The sequence below is a fragment of the Apium graveolens genome, chromosome 3 (genome assembly GCF_009905375.1).
Source record: "Apium graveolens cultivar Ventura chromosome 3, ASM990537v1, whole genome shotgun sequence".
NCBI classification, from domain to species: Eukaryota; Viridiplantae; Streptophyta; class Magnoliopsida; order Apiales; family Apiaceae; genus Apium; species Apium graveolens.
This window is the reverse complement of record NC_133649.1, coordinates 153,544,872-153,569,183: the sequence shown is the minus strand read 5'-3', so window position 1 is coordinate 153,569,183 and position 24,312 is coordinate 153,544,872. Positions and strand designations below refer to the sequence as shown.

Sequence of the window (24,312 nt, the reverse complement as noted above, 5' to 3'; positions counted from 1 at the left end):
TTCAACCTATGGATGTTTGAGTTGTGATAATACTTGTGTGGCCCATTAAGCCAAGTTTGAATATTAAAGTATCGGAAAAATGAAGGAGAGAATGCAAATAAGGAAAGTAGCATATAAAATATCCCCGGAGGGTAATAAGTTTTAATACAAACAAAAGTCCAGACATAAGTTAAGGATAAAATTACAGAATAGAAAAACTACTCCTCCATGCGGGAGCCTTCATTCTCTTTCTCCTTATCAGCGCCTTCAGCGTCCTTCGCAGGAGAAGCGGGAGGAGAAGCAGTGTTAGGATCCAAGATGCGATCATCTGGCTGAGGGGAGTTGAAGAGGGCGTCTATGCTGTCCTCCGACTCAGCCTGCTCGGGACTTATAAAGTCCTTAGGGTCGACTAAGCCCGGGTGCTTCTCAGAAACCGCCTTTACGGCCGCATCCCATCCCTGAGTAAACTGTAGGGAATAAAGACCATCATCATGAATCTCCATGAGATTCTTAAACTTGTCAGAATCCATGTAGTCATCAATGAGCTTATCCTTATCGCTCCTAAGTTTCACCAGCTCGGAATGAGCCTTAGCCAGCTCCTCTTTCTTCGTGTCCAGCTTCTTCTCCAGGACCTTGGCTCTCTCCTCCCACTTCTTCATCTCCTTCTCAAAATCATCAGAGTTACCCTTCCAGGATCTAGCCTGATGTAGGGCCGCCTGGAAATAGGTATTACTCTGCAAAGAAATATGTATGAGTTAGCACAAATTCATTGGGATACAAGAAAAGTTGAAATTCACAAAAGGAAGAGAAGAAAAAAGAAAATTACCGCAGCTTGGGCTTGAGAACCCAGAAGCTCAATAGTCTCGATATCACTCCCCGTAACAATGTCAGTGAAATCGTGGGGAGTGATGGAATGGTACGACCAATCCTTGGCATGTTTGGTGGATCCAACCACCGTATCGCTCCTCCTGAAGCCCCAGTTAGGCCTGAAGGAATGTGCCTTAAGTGGAGGATCCACATCGTCCCCCAGCTCAACCACCGGGACGTGGGGCTTAAGGAAAGAAGGACCGTCAGGTTTGCTCCTGGGGTCCCTGTTTAACTTGGCCCTCTTCTGGCGGCCAGATTCCCCCTCCTTGGGCCTATTGACATTATTAATAGCCTCACAAGCTGAAAGGAAAAGTAGAAGGAATATTAAAATCCAGAAAAAAGAAAAAGTGCGATTAAAGAGAAGGAAAAATAATTACGCAGGTATAAATTTACCCTTATCACTGGCCTGGGAGAGACCAACTTTCTTCAAGGAAAACTCCTCTAAAAGGGTCCAGGTGTCTGTTTTCCCATCATCTAAAATTAAGGCTTGGTAGGCCACCTCCTCCTCATCAGTTAATCTGATGCTACCAGGACTACCATCTGATACTTTGCAAAATGGCCTACGGAAGAGTGTGGCCCAATCACCCCCAGCCCAGGTCAGCCTGACAAACTCATCCCTCCATTTAGGGTTGTTCTCGACTATAGAGTTACTATCAAAGATATGGGGAATTTTGGGTCGTTGGCGAATTAAAACCCAGCCTGGCTGACTCATGGAACTATTATAGAATTGGAAAACTTTCCTAAAGACAGCTACGGAAAGAGGGAAACTATTCCTGAGACAAAGGACCATAAAACAGATAATGTTCCTCCAGGCATTAGGAGGGAGTTGACAAGGGTTGATTCGTACATCGGCTAGTAAACGAGGAATAAATTCATGGAATGGGAACCTAAGACCTGCGGTCAGGGCTCCTCGATAAATGAACAGGGTATCCCCCTCCCAATTACAAGTCCTATCCCCAGGGGTGGCTGGAGTGATCCTAAGGTGGGGTGGAAGTCTGTACAAGGTGTTCATAGACTCTATCCTACCATCTAACTCATGAAAAGTGTTACCATGATTATACGAATCTAACTCAGATAGAGAAGGATATTCATCACCTCTCGAGTTAATAATATCAATGAGGGAAGTATATGGAGATTGAATTTGAATGTTTGTACCTCTTTTAGAGACATTCATCTTCTGCAAACGAGCCAGGTCACGGTCCGCCATTGATATGCTTCGGTTGAAGGCTTGAAACCCAGAAATACTTGAAAATGGTGGAGCTGCGGTGGCTTTGGTAGCCGGAAATCGCCTTCTCAAAGGGAGAACTCTAGAGAAAATTGTGAGAGAAAATGAGAAGTGGGAAGTGAAGTGAGGGTTCTCACTCCACACTACACTTATATAGGCGAAAAGCTCGGAATACGAGGCGTTTTTAGGCCCATTTAGCTAGGCCCAACCTAGAGGCCCATCTACAAGAAGTATCAGGAACAATCTAGAAGCTCATGTGGAATTTAAAAAGTCAAAAATCGACCAGAACCTTAATATGGTTCGATCAGAGTCCTGATCGACACAGAAGAGAGTCCTGATCGATATCTTATTCGAACAGGAGGGAAGAAATCCCCTAAGATCGATCAGAGTCCTGATCGACACAGAAGAGAGTCTTGATCGATATCTTATTCGAACAGGAGGGAAGAAATCCCCTAAGATCGATCAGAGTCCTGATCGACAGAGAAGAGAGTCCTGATCGATATCTTATTCGAACAGGAGGGAAGAAATCCCCTAAGATCGATCAGAGTCCTGATCGACACAGAAGAGAGTCTTGATCGATATCTTATTCGAACAGGAGGGAAGAAATCCCCTAAGATCGATCAGAGTCCTGATCGACAGAGAAGAGAGTCCTGATCGATATTCCATTCGATCAGAATGGTCGAGAGCCATTTAATTCGATCAGAGTCCTGATCGAAATCGATCAGGAATCCTGGTCGATTAAGCCCGTGTAACAATCGACTAGGGTGTCACTTTGAAGGCCAATTCGGTCAGAATCCTGATCGAAATCGATCAGGAATCCTGTCGACCAGAGTGTAAGATCCTGAGCTAATTCGATCAGGATCCTGATCGATTTTGGCTGCATCCTGATCGATTTTGGCTGCATCCTGATCGATTTTGTCTGCATCCTGATCGATTTTGAATACATTCTGATCGATTTTAAGCCTATAAATTAAGGATAAGTCCCGGGAAATTAGGGAAAAATCCAGAATATTAAGGATAAGTCCCGGGAAATTAGGGAAAAATCCAGAAAATTAAGGATAAGTCCCGGGAAATTAGGGAAAAATCCAGAAAATTAAGGATAAGTCCCGGGAAATTAGGGAAAAATCCAGAAAATTAAGGATAAGTCCCGGGAAATTAGGGAAAAATCCAGAAAATTAAGGATAAGTCCCGAGAAATTAGGGAAAAATCCAGAAAATTAGGGGAAAATCCAGAAAATTAAGGATAAGTCTCGGGAAATTAGGGAAAAATCCAGAAAATTAAGGATAAGTCCCGGGAAATTAGGGAAAAATCCAGAAAATTAGGGAAAAATCCCAGAAAATAAGGGAAAAATCCCAGAAAATTAGGGGAAAATCCAGAAAATAAGGGAAAAATCCCAGAAAATTAGGGAAAAATCCAGAAAATAAGGGAAAAATCCCGGAAATAAGGGAAAAATTCCTGGAAATTAAGATAATTCCTGAATAAAAGGAAAAATTCATTGTAAATGTGTAGGTCGCTCCACACTTTACGGAAAAACGAAACCCTGTAAGGGAACAAATAGACTTAACTTCTGCGAAACCTAATCAATGTTTCCCAAAAGTTGGGGGGCAAATGATAGGGATAAATAAATTATGATTGTATAATTAAATACTGCATTAATTGTACAAGCTGTGGGCTGCTAGGCCCAATAAAAAGATATATGACACTCAGACCAGAAAGGTTAAGCTTGATGGACCAGATCAGGCCTGATGGAATAAAAAAGGCCCAAAAGCCCTAATTATTAATTAATTTCGTAATTAATTAATAAGGGAAAAATCAGCTATTGAGAAGAGTCCCGATAAGGATATAAATCCTTATAGATTAGCCTCAAGGGGACCTAAAAGGATAAGGAATCAGCTTCCTACTTCCTAGGACTCCTAAGTCTATCCTAATTCAGAGGCTTGTCCACCAAGTCTCCTATACCAAGTCCAATTCAAGGACTCCCACATCTATATAAGGGGCCTCACCCCACAAATCAGAACTACGTTTTTGGCTTGATTCTCTAATTCACAGAGATACGTAGGCATCTCGTAAAGGCAGATTGAGTCACGAAACACGAGAGCAGCCATTAAAGACCTTGAGCTCCCGAATCTTAGTATTAAATACAGCAAGTAATAACCTTAGTTTTTTATCCACAATAATTATAATATTGTATTTTGTACATGCATGAAATAATGTATATATAATTAAATTATTTATTTGTTGTAATTTTCAAAAATCAAGTTTAATATATAAGGTATAAAATGTAACATATATAAATGATTATATCAAATTATTATGTATTATGTATTAAAAATGGGATAATAAATATTTTATACATATACTGTATATAATATGAATATTTCAATTATTTATTTATTGTAATTTATAAAAATCGTTGAATGTATTATGTATAAAATCTATCTATATTATTTTATTAAGAACGAAACATTAAAAATCTGGTTATTGATCGAGCCGTCAAATCAAACTAATAACTGTTAAATATAATCTTAAAAATTATTATACAAACAATATAAGTTTCGAATATTAATAATATATTGAAAATAGAATTTACAATATATTACTCCCTCAGTCCCGACCAATTGTTATAGTTTTTGAGTGAGTGTCTGACACGCAGTTTAACATGAATATAAAGTATAGTTCTAAAACTTTTTTTAAAAATTTTCTTTTTCTGAATAAAAATATAATGTTTATACTTTTATTCAGAAAACGATTTTTTTTTAAAAAAGTTATAGAACTATATTTTATATTCCTCTTAAAATGCATACCAGACACTTTTTTAGAAATAATAAGAATTGGGAGGAACAGAGGGAGTATATTTTTTTTTATTTTTTTTAAACCACAATACATTCATTTTAATGTGTGCCAAAGAAAATGGGCCGGGTCTTCGTAAAAAAAACTAAGAGAGAAACCCAGCAGCATCCCCCTTTCTGCCCATCTTCTACTTTCACCTTCGATTCTAATGGCGAGCCACTCCGACAAATCATCAAAGCGACGCAAGAAGAAGCGCGTGGACGACACTCCAACCTCATCCTCCTCATCTTCACCGCCATCTTCATCTGGTTCTTCAAGCTCCGACGGAGAAGACGCCGGAAAACGATCCCGGAGGCGACGAAAACACAGAAGTCGTCACCGGAGCAGAGAGAGGAGACACAGAGAAGAGAAGAGGGAGAAACGGAGAAAACATCGTCGGAGAGAGAAGATAAAAGTTTCTGAGTCGGAGTCCGGGTTAGGCGCTGAGTCCGAACGAGTTAGGGATAAGCCCGAGGATGTGATTAAGTTTATATTGAACGAGTTCTCTGGTGTTGCTGCTGATTTGGAGCAGGTATAATACTAATCTCCATAAATTGATGAAACTCTCTATACAGTTAAAACTCTCTAAAGTAAAAAGTTTGCTACCGAGAAAATATATTTCTTTAGCGAGGTTATTAGAGCAAAATTGGTAAAATTGACCGTCTCCATTATATTGGGACCGGAGAAAAATATTATATTAGCGACGTTATTATTACAATATTACTTAATCGAGGTTCACCTGTACATTCTTTGGCCCCTAAGGGTATGAAGTAATATATTAATATAATTCCCAGTCTCAAGGCTATCAATTTATAAGATGACGTAGGCGTGTGCTCGAATAAAAACTAGAAACTAATTACAACCATTTAGTATTACCTATCCGTCTGTTTAAGTGATTTGTAGTTTTTAGGCTAAGACGGGTTAGAAATGTGATTAACATAGCATACTACTGCTTAGGTTGCAATGGAATTGGACTAGGAATTAATGCATTGCATAAGCTTTCTCATTTACGGTTTCTATGTTAATTGAAGTTTGTTGATAAAATCAGTAGATTTTCGTGCTCAATTCCCCCAAAATTCAAAAGATTGTAGTATTTCTAGAAATGCGATAACTTGTTTTTTAAGGGTTAGACCCAGCCCCTTATATACATTATATGTTCTTCGCATCCATTAACTAGTCGACGAAGTGATGCATCATGAGCATAACTTGGTGATGAAACCTTTTAACTGAGATGAGAACTCGCGCATTCGAAAAATGTTGTAGGTGGCTAGGGCCTAGGTATCTCCATCTCCTATCTTATATGTTGCTCTATTGTGCTAACTAAGAAAATGTAACTTTTGTTTATCTCCTGAGGTACTGTGGCATCAAAATGGTAAAATCTGAAACTCCTACTGGATATCTTCAGAAACACGATACCTTGATTTGTCTCTTTAAGTATCCTCTCCCTGTAGCTTTCGAATGCACACTTTCTTTTCCAAATTTTGGAATATTTCTTTTGACCATTAGTTAGATCAATCCACATTGCACAATTGTTGGTAGATGTTTAAGGCCAACTGAAGTAGACTGTTAAATGTCCTTCTGAACTTTTTGAGGCATGTATCAGATGACATATTGATTTAAGGAAGGTCTATTTGCATCAAAGCTGAGAATTTTAGAGACCAAGGCTCACTAAGGAATGCAATCTTTTGTAGCAGAAACGGCTTTGGTTAGCAGATTCCATATTTAAGTATACCATGGCTGTCTTCTTTAGGACTCAGTGTTAACATAAGCATCATTGCTTCATGTAAAATAGGATAACAAATTAAAAATGGCATTCTGCAAAATTTTGAATCTTATCTAAGAAAAGTGTTTCTTTTGTAGCTTCTGCAAATGATTGATGATGGACAAGCTGTTGATATAAGTGGATTGTCAGAAAAATCTTTGGTCAAGCATCTTAGGAAGTTGTTTTTATCTTTAAATCTCAAGGAGAGTCGTGAGTTGGTCTTTCTCTTGCCCTCGCATGTTAGTCCTACATTGAAGGTCGTAGGATCCATCCTACACCCTAATGCCGAACCTCCAGTTCAGAAGATTGATAATTCTGCACCAGAGAATGATGTACAAGATGTGCCATTAGATGTAAATAGTAGACATTTGCCTGAAGATTTTAATATGAAATTGCCGTCTCCAAGGCAAGATGTTGCTGGTCCTAAAAGGAGGTAATCACATTAATTACATTTCTTTAAATATAGTCTTATAGTGTAGATGAACTTCTCATAAATTGTTTACAGGATTATAGGCGATAAATGTCAGACGACTCGGTCTCCTTTAGGGAAACTGTTAATGAACTTGTTTCATATTTGTAATTAAATTAGCTTTTCCTTTGCTTTTGGTGATAATGCTTGAAGCACAGAGGCTAACTGTCTGATTTTTGTAGTTAGTTAGATTTCGACAAAACATGAGTAGCTAAGATTTAAGAGAATTTCCTTGCATAATGTTGCGGACTCGAATTCTAAAAGACACTATATTCTTTTTATTTTTTATATTTTTCAAAGTTCGATTGTTCTCGTAATTTTGAACACTTGTTTTGTTCTACCCTATCTTCTAAATAATCAAGTGTCTCTCATTTTTCTGGATATATTGACACTGTAAAAAAGGAATTCCCCCCTCCTAGAAATTTCTGATTCCATTACTCCTCCTTGCAAAAAAATAATTTATTATGGTTGCTGGCTTGTACAGGGTCATTGGTCCTGAGATGCCATCTGCAGAGTTGCTTGCTGCAGCGGCAAAGTTAACCGAAGCCGAGGCTGAGCTAAGGTACTTGTACTTGCCTTTCTTTTTTAATATGTTCTCTTTTGGTTACTTTTTTTTATTTCAATTTATTAATTTAATACGAGTTTTAACATTTGCTTTTTAATAAATTTAGAGATGCAGAGCTGGATGGAGGTGATGGAGGATTGTTTATTGGACCCGCACCACCAGCTGTGGTGAAGGAAGCTGAATCAGCAAATGAGGCAGAGCGTTTTGAAGAGGTTCTTTGACATCTCTTCCATATGGATTGTGTATTTATAATTTAAATAGTCACTGCATCACACAACACATTCTATCTTCAATGTAAAGTAATCAGAAAAATAATCTGTTATGTGGTTCTGGTAAATGGTTTAGATTTTGTAAAATCTAGGTTAGCGCCCTCTACTTATAAAGCCAGCAGTCATGTTATTTCTTCGTTTGTACCCATATTTCTTTAGATGACATGGTTGTATTTTTTTATTGCTTGACAAGTTTTAATTGATCTAAATGAAACTTTTTAATAATAATCCGTTCTTAGGAGGTATATTTTCTGGATTTTATATGGATTGATAGGTAGTCCTCCTGAGGTTTTCTTTTACCGCCCTTGCTAGTATGAGAAAAGATGCCCTGTTTATTTCATATTAATTGCTAGGACTTTTCGGCTTTGTCTAGTTTCCCACATAATAGCCAGAAGACTTGTTTGTTTTATATTTTTTATTTCTTGGGTCTCAAACACATGCATGTATTGTGTATAAGCTGTGTGTGGAAATCATGCTAGTAATCCTTGTATAATATCTGCGATCTGTATGAGCCAAACACACATTATGCTACGCCATTCGAACACATGACATGCTTTTTTTATATTATTTATCTTCTTGAGATCTAACATGTGTAAATAATTCTATGTAAACCATTATATGTGGACACAAGTGTACGGCTTAAGCAAAGTGATCTTCTGTGTTGTTAAACAAAGGATTCTCTTCATCGCTATTAGACTGAATATCTTGACAACTGAATCACAGCACATGTCTCAATCTATGTACTTTTAGTGCATACATTTGATATAATCCTAATCTAAAAATCTACCTGTTAGTTGCACTCCATAAGAAGACACATTTTCCTTGGTGCAAAGCTGGGTGGCCCTCCTAATATTACAAAGTAGCAGTGCCTTTGGGTTCACTATACACCAATGTTTATAAATGTATATAGCCGAAGTTCGGGGGTTCATACAAGCAATTTTAAGTTTTTCTCAAGGGCCTCTACTATATTAACATTTTATTGTGGGACGATAAAAAACATCTATTAGCTATATTTTAGAGTAATGCAGCTTTTACACTTCTGGGAACTTGCATCAAATCAATTCTGATAGTCTGTATGCATGAGTCATGACATATCGTGTAGGACCAGTGACATTAAAATGCTACTGCATAAATGTATATTTAATTTTGATATTGGAGTTTTATATGACATTTCCTGATTTATTTCTCCTGGCTAGGTCACACGGATTATGGGGGCCGAAGTTGATGGTCCTTATGATGTTGTTGGTGTCAATAGAAACATGACTGCTGAAAACATCAAGAAAAGGTTAGTTGCTTGTGTAGTATACTACTATGCCAAAATATTCCAGATCTGCAATACTTTTGTGATCTGGCATACAAGGATTCTGAACACATATCTACATTGTTTGTATTTTGGAAGCCATTTAAATTTATCTCGCTTGCAATTCCCTAATGGGACAAGGCATTGTCTAAAATCTTTGTTTTGCCACTCATCTTGTGTATGATTGTTGCCTATGTCATGTCAAATTTTCATTTTCTCCAACAGAGGGAGGGAATAGATGGATAGTGACTGCTTGAATGGGAGTACATGTAATTATCTAATATTTGTTGTGGCATCCATTACTATGAACCAGCTTTATCTGATAAGTAATTTTTTTGATGATTTTTACATGCTATATGTAGTATTTGGAATTTAGCCATTTCGGTACATCTTATTTATCTAGAAATACTTAATAGGTTATTAAGATTCTAGATGATGTAGTCATTATGATTTAGATGAGGGTGGATCTTCAGCCTAGTGGTAAAACCAAACTCCCCGCCCCCCATGGAAAAGGTGATGGGGTTTATTTCTCACTCCCCTCCCCTGTATACAATTATATCTAACTAAATTTTTTTTGGGATTTTGGTTATTTCTTGTTCATCATTGGGACCTACTATTTTTTAGTACTTTCTGGTTCTCCAAATAAGCTTAGGTTTCGTTATATTCAAACATTCGTGTAATTTGTTTACATGTCATGGACATGTCATGGATGGATGATCATTGAAATCAAAGTTAGTATGTTGATTGTACTTTGTAGTCAACAGATATCCTGTATAATCTATATTTATTGGAGATACGGTATAAGAGTCCTTTTCCTTAAATAAAATGGCTCATCCTAAGTCCTGTTAGAGTATAATATATATAAAATAATAGATGTATTTAGTAAGAAGAAACAGAGTTGCTAGAAATATGCAACAAGCGAGTGAGCACTTTAAACAGCATCAGAGTGCTCATGAATAGTCATTCCGAGTCCGGGTTCTTGAACTGTCATTAAATGACATCCCTAGTGAAACATGAAATGTCAAAACAAACAATATTAATAGAGATTACTGCTTTCCAAACAGTAAGTACTATTTAAGCAACTTACTCAACATAATATTTGTTGTCATCATCTAGCACCTCCATGAATAAATGCATTCATGCGGTTCAGCTGGTCAGGATGCTCACCCACCACAGCACTAATCATGTCTCTGATGGATGCACTTGCTATAATTCCTTTGTCATGTAAACAGAGGATATCTGTTATATAATTAGTCTAAACAGGATAAATTTTTCTTTGTATATTGTTAGTTTAATACTCTTGTACATGTCCTCCCATAGTAAAATTGAGGTAATTATTTACTCTAGCTGTAGCTTACAACAGATTCTATGTGCACAATATTTTTAACTTGTGTCTTAATTTTATTTTGCTTCTTTAGGTACTGGAAACTGTCCCTTATGGTGCATCCGGATAAATGCCCTCATCCTCAAGCCAACCAAGCATTTATCATTTTAAACAAAGCCTTTAAAGATTTACAAGATCCGAATAAGGTGAGCATACTTGTTTGTTAACCTTCAGCATCTCTAGAATCAGGTTAAATTCCAAATTGATACTTGTAAAAAGTTGACCCACATCAGTGCTTGCTTTTGTATCTGTTTTTGTATTTGTGTAATGGATCTAGTAAGGGTATTTAAAAATGGTTTTCGTTAGTATGATAATGTCTGTTTTTTTAGTGATTATATGGTCCGTTCTGTTTTATAGTTAAATTGCTCTGAAATAGATGTATTAGTTATCGTGAATGTTTTGGGGTAATTGGTATTTTTTTCTTATTGAGGTTGATATTTGTGTGTTATCATTATTGGTCATTCCTCTTTTCTTTATGCTTAAAATAGAATATATTATATTATCTTATTAACTGTTACGTACCTATTGATATAACAGAACCAATTTAATCTCACAATTATCCAACTTAATTTGATAGTTGTGCCTGAAAATTGCATTTAATGAGTCCATATTAAGCTAATTTAAATATCATTGAAGTAATTAGAAAAATATGCTATTAAACTTGAATTGATCATCTGTTCAATTTCCAAAAATTTAGAGTATCCCATGCTGGCATCTTCAGCGACCTTGCTTTTTGTAAAGACTTTCCTACAAATTTTGTCTTAATTCTAGTTATGACAATTGGTTTATATGCGTGGAGTTTGTTTGACAATTTGTATGCCTTTTTATAGCGTAAAGCGATGGATGATAAAATTATAGAGAAAGAGGAGCAGGAGAGATTTAAGGTACATATTCAAACTTTGGATCAAGTTTGTGCCAACTAAATTACCTAATTTATTTTGCTTTTACAATACTCTTATTTGCAGGTAGAATTGAAAGAAATGCGCGAACGTGCACATTGGAGGCGGTTGCAAGGTTAATATTACATTCCCTGATAGCTTTAGGAAGCAATTATATCCATCTAAGCTGAGCGTTAGGTCCTATAATAAGTATCTCTGATGCAATATAGAGAAAATCTCTGGTTTAAAACTGAGCTTGCCCGTTCCTGTTTTTCCCTTCCTCTGTTTTTTTTGAAGTAATATATATCTCATTGATGTTTTTTTGTTTAATCATTGCGCAACTATGGTATATAACATCAAGTTGTATAATAATTCAAAAGAAAAAAAATATCACGTAAGACCCCATAAGAGCGACCTTCTCTAACCACCTCCACCATCAGAGCACTATGTTTATTCTCGCACCTTGAATCAATACAAAAATCAACAAGTCTCTGATGGTATCCTAATTCCAGATCTGCAATTTTCGACGTTTGACTTTAAATGAATTAATGACGGCTACTCATTGTTTCCATCTATGCTAGTGGTTATCTGCATCATTTGTACTTAAATGTTCTGAATCGTACCCTTGAATTTGTCTTTTCATTTAACGTCTAGTTTTACATAATTCGGGAGTTGGCTAAATTGAATTTCTCTTCACTACTTTCTTATATGTCAGAATAATGAGCATAGACATAGAACAAATAATCCGTAGTGTGTTTTGGAAGGGCACTTTTACTGTAAGGTATTCTTCTTCTATATAAAAAAAATTATTAAGCCAGGACGAGGTATACAATAAAATTGATTATAAAAATAGCTGACAACTTTCTTTAGAATATAATCCATTCCTAAAATTCCTTCTATAGCGAAAATCCCTTGAATGTCCATTGTTGAACCATGACACATGGTAAAGGGCATTTCACTTGGTCTACTCGCTGCAACTGTGAATCTTCCCCTCCCCCTCCCTATCTCTCTTTATCTGCCCCTCCCCTAAAAAAAGGAAATCTGCTCATTCCATTACTCTCTAACAGGATCTCTTCTATTCACAATCAAATCCTGAGACACATTTCTAGAAAGATACTCACATGGACGTGCTTGGATTTCTTATTTAAAATTATTATAAAGTCACTAAATCCAGGATACAGTCAAACAATTCTTTATAGAATGATTTACTCATGTTGAAATTCTGAATGTTGTTTTGTGTTTCTTGACGTACTTATGAACTTACTTGGTTATTCCTATTTGAACTAATCCACAGGATGATAAGAAGTTTATAAACATTATATGACCATGTACTTTGAATTGTATGAGTGAGAACTAGTACTTGCTTACGAATTTGAGATGACCCAAGATTTTGATTTTTGCTGAACTGGTTTTGTCATGGTGGTAAAATTACTACCATAATCCTGTCATATACCTTTGATTGTACACTTTCCATTTCCAAAACTGACCGAATCCTCTAGTTTGAGGACGAGGTAATTAAAAATTGTTGGTTGCTGAAAACTAGAGGCTGCCATTTTTCTAATTGTTCAATTATATATATATATATATATATATATTTAGCTCTGGGACTCTAAAGCAGATCTAAACATCCCAACGATAGTTTTGTGCAAGTAGTCTTCTCTTTCCCAGTCTAGATTTTCCCTTTATTGACGTGACTAGAAATAAACTATTATTTGTCCCTTCATAATAGAGGATCTAACTCGAAGTGTACTGTTGAAAAAATTGAATTTGCTCTGAGTTGTGCCAAGTGAGAAACCCTCTACACAATGCATCTAGTCTAGAAATTTGTTTACATTTATGTTCCAACCTAGGATGCTCGGACTCGTTTGGAAGGATCCGACACGGACATGGATCGGGGTGTCTGACTCTTTGAATTTCAAAATCAATGACTCGGGGACACGTTTAAAAAGGATCGGACACGGGGATTTGGACACGGGAATTTAAAATGAAATATAATTTTTTCTTAATTATTAGTCAAAAGTTAGTCAATTTGATTAAATAAAAGTCAAAACAGGAATTATAAAATGAGATAAATGGAGTATATAAAAATCAAAACAGAAGTCAAAAAATAATTGTTGTGGAAGACAGCTGGCTTCCTTTTCATCTAATACTGAATCCAAACCATACACCTGTCTCCATCCATACATCATATTTTATTCACTTTATACATACATATCCAATATACATACACAGTCGTTTCATTTTCTTTTTCAACTCTTCTTCTTCCGTCTTCTAACTTCATCTCTGTCATGCTTTCTTTCCCCATCATAACCTTCGTCGTTTATTGTTACGAGTCGGGGTACACCAGCCTGTGCTTGTCGCCTGAATTTTGACTCGCCGGAATCTTATCCCGGACGGCCGTGTCCAGATTTCACCGGCAGGATCGGACCCGGATTCCGTGTCCGTACCCGGGTCGTGTCGTGTCGACACGGGTACGGTAGGGTAAATAGGCGAGTCCGAGCATCACAGGTTCCAACAGATTCAGGGGCTGTTTACTTCATTAGTTTTCTAGAAAACTTTTCTTAGAAAATAGAAAATTTTGAATATGTGTTCAACTTGCATATCTTCTAAAATGAAAACTAGAAAAATGGAAAACACGATTTTCTGATTTATAACTAGGAATGGAAAACTCTGGAAAACACCTTTTTATTGTTTTCTAATCTAAGAAAACAGAAAACACCCACGTTCTAATTTAATATCCACATTCTAACCCTAATATACACACATTCACTACCTTTTTATTCACTACCTTTTTATATAAGATATGCATAATATATTATTATATTGCTTTTTTCTATGGAAATACATGAATATTATTAATAGTAATACAATTAATATTATTAATATTAATACATTTGTTTTAAAATAAAGACAAAACAAACTCACATAAGATTCAAAAGTTTTATATTAATAAAGTAATCACAAATAAATTGTTAACATAATAATACATAAAAGTTGATATATTATACAAATATTGAAAACTATATAAATATAATTAAATAATTTAAAAACAAGTTTTCATAATCTATTTTGTTGATAATAACATTATTTATAATTGTTCATTGATTACATAAAAAAATTATATATTTCAAATTGAGAAGTTTTATATATATTTTTTAAGTTTTTGCTCAAGTTAATTTGGAACATGTTTTCTTATTTTTCAATAATTTTCTTAGAAATAGAAAATTGAGAAAATTTTAGAAAATTGGAGAACGGGAAACTGGAAATTTTTTCTGTAAGTAAACAGCCCCTAAATTTCTCTTTTTCATCGGTTGTTTTCTTTGACATTATTACTTTGCAGTTGTTCCTTTTCCTTGTCTCACCAATTTCCTTTCGTATATACTATAATAAAGTTATCAAGTGGTCTTGTGGGGTTGTCCTCCCATCCAATCCTCTGGAGTACCAAATGGAATTCTTAATTTGTTGTTCCAACCTCATTGCTCCAGAATCATTATCTCCAACTCGGTGTTCTTCAGCAAAGTTCAGTACGATGATTGCGAGAGACGGCATTTTTTATTTTTCAAAAAAAAAGATCCAAGCTTGAAAGTATTATAGGTATGAGGAGCGAGAATGAAAATAAATGGATTCTTCTATTTCTGTTAGTAGAAAGTATAACTATAATAAGTTAATGAATTAGTACTTTATTCCTTATATGTTATATATGTGGGGTTAGAACATAATAAATATGTAGGTTATTTATTAAATTAATAAATATGGGGTTAGAACATAATAAATATATGTGGGGTTGGGCACGAAGTTTAAGAAAAATGATAAAGTAGTGGAGGAAAGTTAAAAAAGTGAGTAAAATAGTGGGACCGGTTAATATTATATGTATAAAGTGGGTATAGTGGAGAGAAGTAGTGGATGTAGTTATTTTAAAAATTATAAAAACTTTAATATTTCTGAAAATTTTTGAAATGTAAACAGTTGGAAGGGACATACCAAAAAGGAAAGTGTAAACAAATGGGAGGGACAGAGGGAGTAATAAATATCATAGTATGTAGGTTATTATATTAAGCTAAATGTTTAGGCGCCTTAGTCCATCAGGTTATTTGTTTGGGTTCCAACTTTCTATTTAATGAGGTATTCCCCACATATCATACTAGACTTGATTATCGGAATAAGATTGCACTATTGAATTTAGTTTCTTCATGGGTTACAATCTGTCTTGATTATTTCTTTAGCTGTTGGGAAACCGTATTGGGGATTTCTGTGGTTAATATTTTTTAAAAATCCTTGTTTTCAGATTCTTTCCTAAATCACATAGCCAGGATTTTAAAATTTACAGACCAAAAATTATGGACAAATTCGCTGGACTAGTTCAAAATGAAAGATATGAATATAGGAGATCCCTATTCCCTCCAGATCACAAAACAGACTCTGACTTGCAGTTAGGTGCAACGCTCCTCCAGGAAGGAAAGCTGTGCCATTTAGTTAAAGCCTTGCTCCAAAAATAAACTATGTAGGTGTGAGAGGAATAAAGGTGGTTTTTATATAACGTGGGGAAGACATATAGCTACGACTTACGAGACTGTCAGGATGATCTTGCTTACCTCCTTGGACAGAATTTTGCGAGGTTGCTGCAATGAAATTAATCAAGCAATTTATTGTGTTGTAGCAATAATAAAATATTAGTGGAAGGGATTGATGTTTTTTGACTGATGAGTTATCCAAAATGTTTTAGTAAAGTAGCAAAGTAACAAGGACATGAAATTCGTGAAGAGAAGGCAGTATCAGGAGCCGGTCCTTATTTCATGTTTTAAATAATTTTCTTGCGAAGAAACCCAGTGTCTTTGAATAGAAAATATGTTTTATGTCCAATATATATATATATATATAATAAATATGCGAAGCAACATGTTAGGAATCAGTCTTAGTATAAAAGTAATAGTAGTAATACTGTTAGTAAGGCAGTAGTAGTAAAGCAGTATGTCAGTAGTCAGTAAGGGCTTTAGTCTTTTGCTTAGTTAGTTGATATACTGGTATGATATCTATAAATACCTGATGTAAACTCTCATTTTCATTATGAATGAATCTATGGAAAATGGCATTGGCCACCAAATCTCTTTCCCTCTTTGTAACTGATTCTTACCCTCTCTCTAGGGTTTCTAAACCCATTCTATCTCTAATCTCTCTAAAACTCTCTCTTTCTCATTTCTTTGCTTAATCTCTCTGTTTCTTCTCTCTAATCTATGTTTCTATCTGTTATTTACTTAATTCTGCAATCATAAACCAGAAAATACCAAAAATAGACTTAAAACTCAAAAACTAGGTCAGGAACTCATCAATTCCTGACACAACACTGATATTATTATGCCAAGTATGATTTATGAAGTAATGTACTGAGGTTTGTCAAAAAAGAAGTAATATACTGATAACACACATTTGTGGTGTTTTCCTCTCATCTCTTCTTTTGCTTTGTCCTCCGTATCTATTTGGTTATAATGAAAGCAGGCAATATTTATTTTTATTGTTCTGGTAAAACCTGATTACAAAAATCTAAGTACTCATACCAGCAGACACAGACACCTGGTAAAACATGATTACAAAATCTAAGTACTTATACCGCCAGACACAGATACCTCCATTAGAACCTATAAATTCTTGTTGCCAAGAGAAGTTGGGGCTAGACTTGAGAGGATTCCTCTGATTCCATCTATTCCTGACACAAACTTATGAACTCAAACAAACAAAATACTAATTATTTAAGTGTTCATATGTATTGTAAGCACAATTTATTGTTCATTTGGACTGCATGATTTTGAGATATTTTAATCGAGGTGCATATTCTTTTTGGTAGTATACCTCAACATGAATGTAAAACAAAATTGTCCTGTGACAGGTATATCCATGGAGGGTGATGAAGCTCTCTTGGCAGAGATGGACACAAAAGTTGAAAAGAAAAGAGATGAATGGATGACAACTTTACCTCCTGAACGAAAAGTATGTAAATGTTCTAATCTTGCTGCTTGTGTATCTTGTTTTTTTAGTAGTTAGTTATCAATTTTTCTCAAACACGAACCCGGCCGACTTTAATCAACAGTTAGCCTATTTATTTGCAACCTTGGTTCTCCAGGAACAAAATATAGAAGCCAGGAAGCTGGTAATTTGAAGAATAAAAAAACTAGTGTTAAGGTTTGTTTCATTGCTGAACAAAAACGTTCTAGCAACTAGCTTAATGTTGTTGGATCTGTACTCCCAGATTTTCGTTGATAAAGAGTAGTAACACTGCAAAAATTATATTAAAAGTAATATTAGTCAACATCTGAAGGTCATCAAAGTGTGTACTTTTAAAAGTTTGGAATCTCCTAAAAAATACATGTCTTCCTTGCTAGTATCTAAGTACCCACAAGTATGTCTTTGATGATAGTAATTGTGTCCTAATGACAATGATTCCATATTTTTGTAAATGAACTCGTAAGCAGCACCTTCAAAACTTATCTCCGTGTAATAAAACAGCTCCAGTGATTGATTTTAACTGGCAAACTGATCTCTTCTGTTTTATATTTTAACAGCCAGGTATGACTACTCAGTCTACAAAGTTCAACCGGAATACAAAAGAAGGCCGTGGTGATACTAGTGCCTGGACAGATACCCCTTTAGAGAGAGCCGAAAGAGCAAAAATGAAGTATGTGGATTGTTTACTGTTCAAATGTGCGTAGTTTTATAGATAGATATTAACTCTTTCCATTTAAAATGTCAGTTACTTGGAAGCTTACAATACAGCTACAGCACTTGCCTCAAATGACCAACAAAACCAGAATACAAATATGGACGCAGAGATGGTGGACAAGTACAATAAAGCGAAAAGGTCAAAGTCACTGGTGGAGAAGCACCAAGAAACAGCTGGTAAACGTTCCAAGAAGAAATCAACGCAAGATTCATTATCAAAGGATGAGTGGGCGGGGCAACATCCATGGAAGCCCTGGGATCGTGAGAAGGATTTGACAGCTGGTCGGCAAAATGTTAAACTTGATGCTGAAAACATGTCTCAAGGTCTATCTTCTAGGTTTTCTTCTGGATCATTCCAGAGAAACTTTCTGTAAGAGTAACTCTGAAGACGTTTCTTAGAGATATGCTCCCCCCTAAAGGTTCCATGTTTTCAAAAGCGTCATTATAGTCAAATTGATTTCTTTTATGAAAGAATATGCAGTTAAGGCCGCACATTCTGGTGTTACAATATAGAGTAGCACTACCCTTGTTGCTCCATGTGACTTTATATGTGTACATTTTAGAGATGCCGATCTATTTTTCACAGGTGTTTACAGTTTGCTGAGCTTCTTGTTGCAAGGATCTTATACTAGGAGCTGAGAAGCTTGCTTTTTTTCCTTTTTCTAATTCATATTATTTTTAAAACTGGTGGGATTGGTTAGGTTTGAAAGAGATGGTGGGATGTCGCAATATGGATTAGTATCAGGAAGGTCTAAAAAAGGGCAAGTGTAGCTAGCTTGTGAAGCTAAGAAAGATCCCCTAAATAATTAAACATGTTAGATGTAATTGGTATATAAGTGAGTTGGTGGTGAAGTTACCAATTGACGGAACCAATCTGCATTTTTCTGAGTCGCCGGTATGTTACGAGAGAAGTCAATGTAGATCATTTGGTTTTAGTAACTGAGATGTCACACTGTCTTCTTCTTCCTGAAAATTTTAAACAACAGTTCTAACAGACCAGAACATTCTTACAATTCTTACGGACGGACCAGAACATACACATTTTTAAGTATGTGTTTAATATAAGTTTAAAATTACAATACCAATGGGGGTAGTGTTCCTTTGGTATCCGATGGTGGAAGAGGCCGGGGACTTCCGAAACATAGGTTAGAAGTCGGTCGGGGGTGTCAAATACTGGGGTTAGAACCAAGATGTTGGTGCTGAGTATATATATATACCTATAAAAAATATCAGAATAAGTGGATACATATTAATTTTAAGATCCCAAGGAAATGTATGTATAGAACTTGTGAATCTGTCCATCTTTGGAACAAATTCAAGCACTGGTCGGGGGTTCTAAAACAATGTGAGCAATGTGAGCAATGCAGCAAAAACGCTCATTCCTGTAGCTATGGGGACTCTGATTCCATCACTTTGTAAAGCTAATTGGAAAAGACAACCACCGGTAGATGCATTATGCTTCACTATCTTTGCTGTGCCCTTGAAGTCACAAGCTTCCACATCTTGATTTTGAATCTGAAAATAATTGTTAAATGCATACGATGCCTTATGCGCTTCATCCAAATTGCTGCATGATCCTCCATCCTTCAAGCTCGTACAATCACCCATTGTACATGCATATTGTACATTGGATTCTGCATCCTTAGGATTCTTGACTTTGTCGGTGTCCAACACACACCATTGCTGCTCAAGATACTGCACATTCTTTGCTGCAACTGGCATTTTATCGTTCCCTTTTCCTGTAAAGTCTAGTGAGTACTTTGGCTGTCCGTCGTATCTAAAAATCCCCCAATGGCGCTCAAATGGGCCCGGGGCTACACTTTTTAGATTTTCATCCATTAGACTGAAAAGGTAGCATTCAATGTAGCCAGGATAGAGAGGAGTTCCTTTGTTAGTTGCCATTTTTCTGAAAAATCCGTCGTAGAATTTTTTAGCCATTTTGGCATTAGCATCTTTGGTGCCATCAGTAGGCCATCCAATTTCACCTACTGCTAGTTTCAGCTTGGGGTATCCGGCTTTTTTCAAAGACCAATAAAGAGTGTCAAGGTTTGCATCAAACATGTTGTTGTAGCTAATGCTTTTGTCTTGAACAGGTTTGGCCCCTCCATCGAAGAAAGCAAATTCCACAGGAAAATCTGGGTTCTGGTAAAGACTCAGAAAAGGGTAGATGTTAACAAGGAACATAGAGTCGTTGTCACTGAGAAATTTCGCAATTTTACCCATAATGTCTTTGATGTCGCTGCGAAAATGACCATCAGATGGGACACCTGAACCTGATTCATATACATCAGCATTTTGTGGGGTGGTTACTTTTATATTGTTATGGCCAGCTTCATTCAAAGCCTTTTGAATGTTTTCCATAGCAGGTAACAATGTCTTTAGGTTAGAACCATTATAGGCTTTCAAGAACGGTTCATTTCCTACAGCAACAGACCTGGAAAATCATTGAAATAGATTCATCAGATTTCTATATGGCAGAAGATATATAGCTCATATCCGCTAGGAGAATGTTTCGTTATTAACACATACGTAAATCACAATCTTTCGTATATAAAATATACACCTATGCAAGCAGAAGCGAACCTATACTAGCACAGGGGGGGGGGTATAACTTCCATGGAAAATACAAAAATTAGTAGCATTGAATTTAAATATAAATATATGCATGCATGAATGTGCAGTTACTTGATATTGACACCACCGTCATAAAGATGCTTAGAGACATTGTGTTTAACCCAGTCCTGGGCATTGTCAAAATCTCCAAGGTCACGGAGTTGGTTATTGGGAATTCCAAGCATAACTTCAATCCCAGAGCCAGCAAAGAATTTGACGGTCCAGTGATCCGAATCAAACAACTTCACTTTCTTGATGTTGTTGTCTTTTAACATCTCAACTACAACGCTTGGCTCCAGATTTTGAGCAGCTTGTGTACCCCAATTCACACCCATACCATTGGTAGTGGTTGTGCCTAGAAGCACAAGGAGGCTACATAATAAGACCATGGCTCGAGCCATGGCTGATGATGCATGCAGAAACAATTTGGATTGGTGCAGAAAAACAATCGATGTTTGGGGAAGATTGAGATGCAAGGTTATCTGAGCTTTTTTTTTTTTAATTTAGCGTGTGAGTTTGTGGTGATTAATTTAAGGCCAAAAGAATTTGTGAGATTAGAAATTTGGAAGTTGATATGAAAATTATTGCTGCATGGGGCTGCGTAAACTTAGAGAGAAACATGTGGTGAATGGGCAAGAACTGTGTTTTTTGGAGGATGATCAGATGGCCAGCTTGCTTATTTTCAAAATACTAATAATAGTTTTTCCAATTTTAGAAAGACTAGAGTTGCGAAAAAAATGAATTAGATAATGTATCTGTTTTTTCCAAGAATCTATTCTTCTTTTTTCAAGTTTATAGAATGGTTAATTTTACTCTTACTCAATATCACCATTTTCAGTTTCTAGTCCAAGTAGTAGATAGATAGGTAGTGTTTAATATTTGTGTATTACTGGAGTCAAGTGACATGCGTTTCATTTGAATCTTTTAGGACATCCAGATTTTCAAAATGCAAATTGTAATAAACTCATAAGCAGTACCTTCAAAACATATTTTTCATGTCACGAAACACTTGAATATGATGCTCTAGTCTAGTGATTGTATTTCATGATCTAATCTGCTTTCTCATTTTGACAGCCCCGGCAGCGAGCAACGGCTCGGATTCGGATCGAGTATTGTAAAATTCACATCCAAATATAAATATTTTCGGATTATCCAAATTCAAATCCGTCGGATTTCGGATGGGGTATTTTTCGAGTATCTAAGATTATTAATAATATAATCAAATTTAATATTATTTATATATACAAACATCATTAATTATATTTAAATATTAGCTAAAATTAAAATACAATAACTAATAAGTAGTCAAACACATTAAAAGGCATATAATATTTAGTATTCCCAATGAATTTTTGTTATAGATATTTGAAAAGTACATTTTAAATAATAAAATTTGATATCAAAATAAAGATTTATAATTCACCAACAAACTTGACATTAATCTACTACTATTTCAATAATACAATAAAAATATGTAAAATACATGTTTAAATCTAAAATATAACATATAATATATTATTTATGTGTTGGGTATTAATCGAGTTTCGAGTTTGGATCAAGTTTCGGATTTCAGATCGGGTTTGGATTATGTTTCAGATTTCGGATCGGGTATCGGTTCGGTATCGTTAAAATCCAAATTCAAATCCAAATCCAAATTCAAGGGTCCGGTATATACAAAATTTCGGATTTCGGATCGAATATCCGTCAAATCAGATTAAATTTGTTATTCCTAAGCCAGGCATGACTAGTCGGTCCACAAAGCTCAACCTTACTAAAGAAGGTCATGGTGATCTGGTGATATTTGTGCATGAGAAGCTACCCCTACAGAGAGAGCCCAGGGAGCAAAAATGAAGAATGTTTACACTTTGAGGTTCGGAAGCTTATAATATAGCAACAGAACTTGCTTCAAATCATCAACAAAAGGAAGAGACAAATGCGGGTGCACGGGTGTAGAGAAGTATAACAAAGCAAAAAGGTCAAAGTTACTGATGCTTTCATATTTAGTATCTAAAGTTGGGTCAATCTCATAACTTGAACAATGAACAATGTCAACGAAAGCCCCAACATGATCTTATATTATTCAACACTCCTCTTTACATGATCTGATAACTCCTGGTGGCGGGGCCACTCCTTCGACGCCGTGCCTGGATCTTTCGCCGCTGTGGAGGTATAGCTGTGGTGGGGTTCCTACAAAACTACACCGGAAGGGGGGTTTGGGTCCCGCGGCGCCTTCAGTATGAGAGTAAGAACTCGCTTTTGAGGAAGATGAAGATAGATATGAGGGAAGGGTGGCTGTGTGTGTATATGAGTGTGAGAGAGTGATTAACCCCAAAACATCACCTTCCTGGGCTATTTATAGCCCAAGGGTAGGGTTTTGGGGTTGGTACCTTTAAATCATAGCCATTAGTTCTGGGAGCGGAGGACACCTGGTTGGAGTGGATGCTTTACACGTGTCAGTGCGGGACTGGCTGAGGAATGTTCCGAGGATCCTCTGACACGTGCCCTGATTATTCCCATGATTGATGTGTGACAGTTGTCCCCATAATGTGCTTGGGCCAACGTCTCACGTGCTGGGATTTACCAAGGTTAGGCTTGCGGGACTGAGCTGGTTAGGACTGGTAGTGTGCGGGACTACTCCTTCCAGGAGCTGCGTGGAGTTAGGAGTCTAAGAGTAGTCCTCCCAGGAGCTATATGGAGTTAGGAGCCTAGGAGTAGTCCTTCCAGGAGCTGTATGGATTTAGGAGCCTAGGAGTAGTCCTTCCAGGAGTTATATGTACTATCATGTGCCCCCACTCCCTTATTTAGATTTTCTGGATGGGGGAGTAAATTTGGATTTTTTGTAGAACATGAGCTTTTGATTGTTTTGTTTAGAAGAATTTGTACTTTTCTTGCCCCCCAGTCCGGATTGCGCTGAGTTCGGCGAATCAGGACTAAGGTGGTTGTCCTTAGTAGGAGTTGAGCTTTTCTTGCCCCCAGTCGGATTGCGCTGAGTTCGGCGAATCAGGACTAAGGTGGTTGTCCTTAGCAGGAGTTGAGTTTTTCTTTGCCCCCAGTCCGGATTGCGCTGAGTTCGGCGAATCAGGACTAAGGTGGTTGTCTTTAGCAGGAGTTGAGCTTTTCTTTACCCCCAGTCCGGATTGCGCTGAGTTCGGCAAATCAGGACTAAGGTGGCTGTCTTTAGCAGGAGTTGAGCTTTTCTTGCCCCCAATCCGGATTGCGCTGAGTTCGGCGAATCATGACTAAGGTGGTTGTCTTTAGCAAGAGTTGAGCTTTTCTTGCTCCCAGTCCGAATTGCGCTGAGTTCGGCGAATCAGGACTAAGGTGGTTGTCCTTAGCAGAAGTTGAGCTTTTCTTGCCCCCCAGTCCGTATTGCGTTGAGCAAAGGAGTCCGGACTTGGAAGTTGAAAAGGTTTTGGGGAATTTCCCCCCAATTATTTGAATTATTACAGCTGTTGGTGGTT

The 24,312-nt window shown here is 36.5% G+C and overlaps 2 protein-coding genes across 2 annotated transcripts; one reads left to right on the top strand and one right to left on the bottom strand.

Annotated features, from left to right (window-relative positions):
• Positions 1 to 4,987: 4,987 nt before the first annotated feature.
• LOC141712858 (uncharacterized) lies at positions 4,988 to 18,842 on the top strand. Its single transcript, XM_074515958.1, has 11 exons — positions 4,988 to 5,432; positions 6,761 to 7,095; positions 7,616 to 7,693; positions 7,803 to 7,908; positions 9,162 to 9,250; positions 10,684 to 10,795; positions 11,480 to 11,533; positions 11,615 to 11,663; positions 17,409 to 17,509; positions 18,082 to 18,194; positions 18,270 to 18,842. The coding sequence occupies exons 1-11, from the start codon at positions 5,070 to 5,072 to the stop codon at positions 18,610 to 18,612; spliced, it is 1,743 nt and encodes a 580-aa protein (XP_074372059.1). The 5' UTR covers positions 4,988 to 5,069; the 3' UTR covers positions 18,613 to 18,842.
• A 602-nt stretch (positions 18,843 to 19,444) lies between these two features.
• LOC141712859 (glucan endo-1,3-beta-glucosidase 8) lies at positions 19,445 to 21,379 on the bottom strand. Its single transcript, XM_074515959.1, has 2 exons — positions 20,924 to 21,379; positions 19,445 to 20,672 (listed from the first exon to the last, which is right to left on the bottom strand). Exons 1-2 carry the CDS (start codon positions 21,250 to 21,252, stop codon positions 19,574 to 19,576), a joined length of 1,428 nt encoding a protein of 475 aa, XP_074372060.1. The 5' UTR covers positions 21,253 to 21,379; the 3' UTR covers positions 19,445 to 19,573.
• Positions 21,380 to 24,312: the final 2,933 nt, after the last annotated feature.

Bases quoted from the DNA above. Each gene is read 5' to 3' on its own strand.
- LOC141712858 (XM_074515958.1), top strand. From the start codon at position 5,070: ATGGCGAGCCACTCCGACAAATCATCAAAGCGACGCAAGAAGAAGCGC. The intron at 9,251-10,683 runs GTTAGTTGCTTG...TTGCTTCTTTAG, and splicing joins GCTGAAAACATCAAGAAAAG to GTACTGGAAACTGTCCCTTA. The intron at 11,664-17,408 runs GTTAATATTACA...GTCCTGTGACAG, and splicing joins ACATTGGAGGCGGTTGCAAG to GTATATCCATGGAGGGTGAT.
- LOC141712859 (XM_074515959.1), bottom strand. From the start codon at position 21,252: ATGGCTCGAGCCATGGTCTTATTATGTAGCCTCCTTGTGCTTCTAGGC. The intron at 20,673-20,923 runs GTAACTGCACAT...ATGATTTTCCAG, and splicing joins GACGGTGGTGTCAATATCAA to GTCTGTTGCTGTAGGAAATG.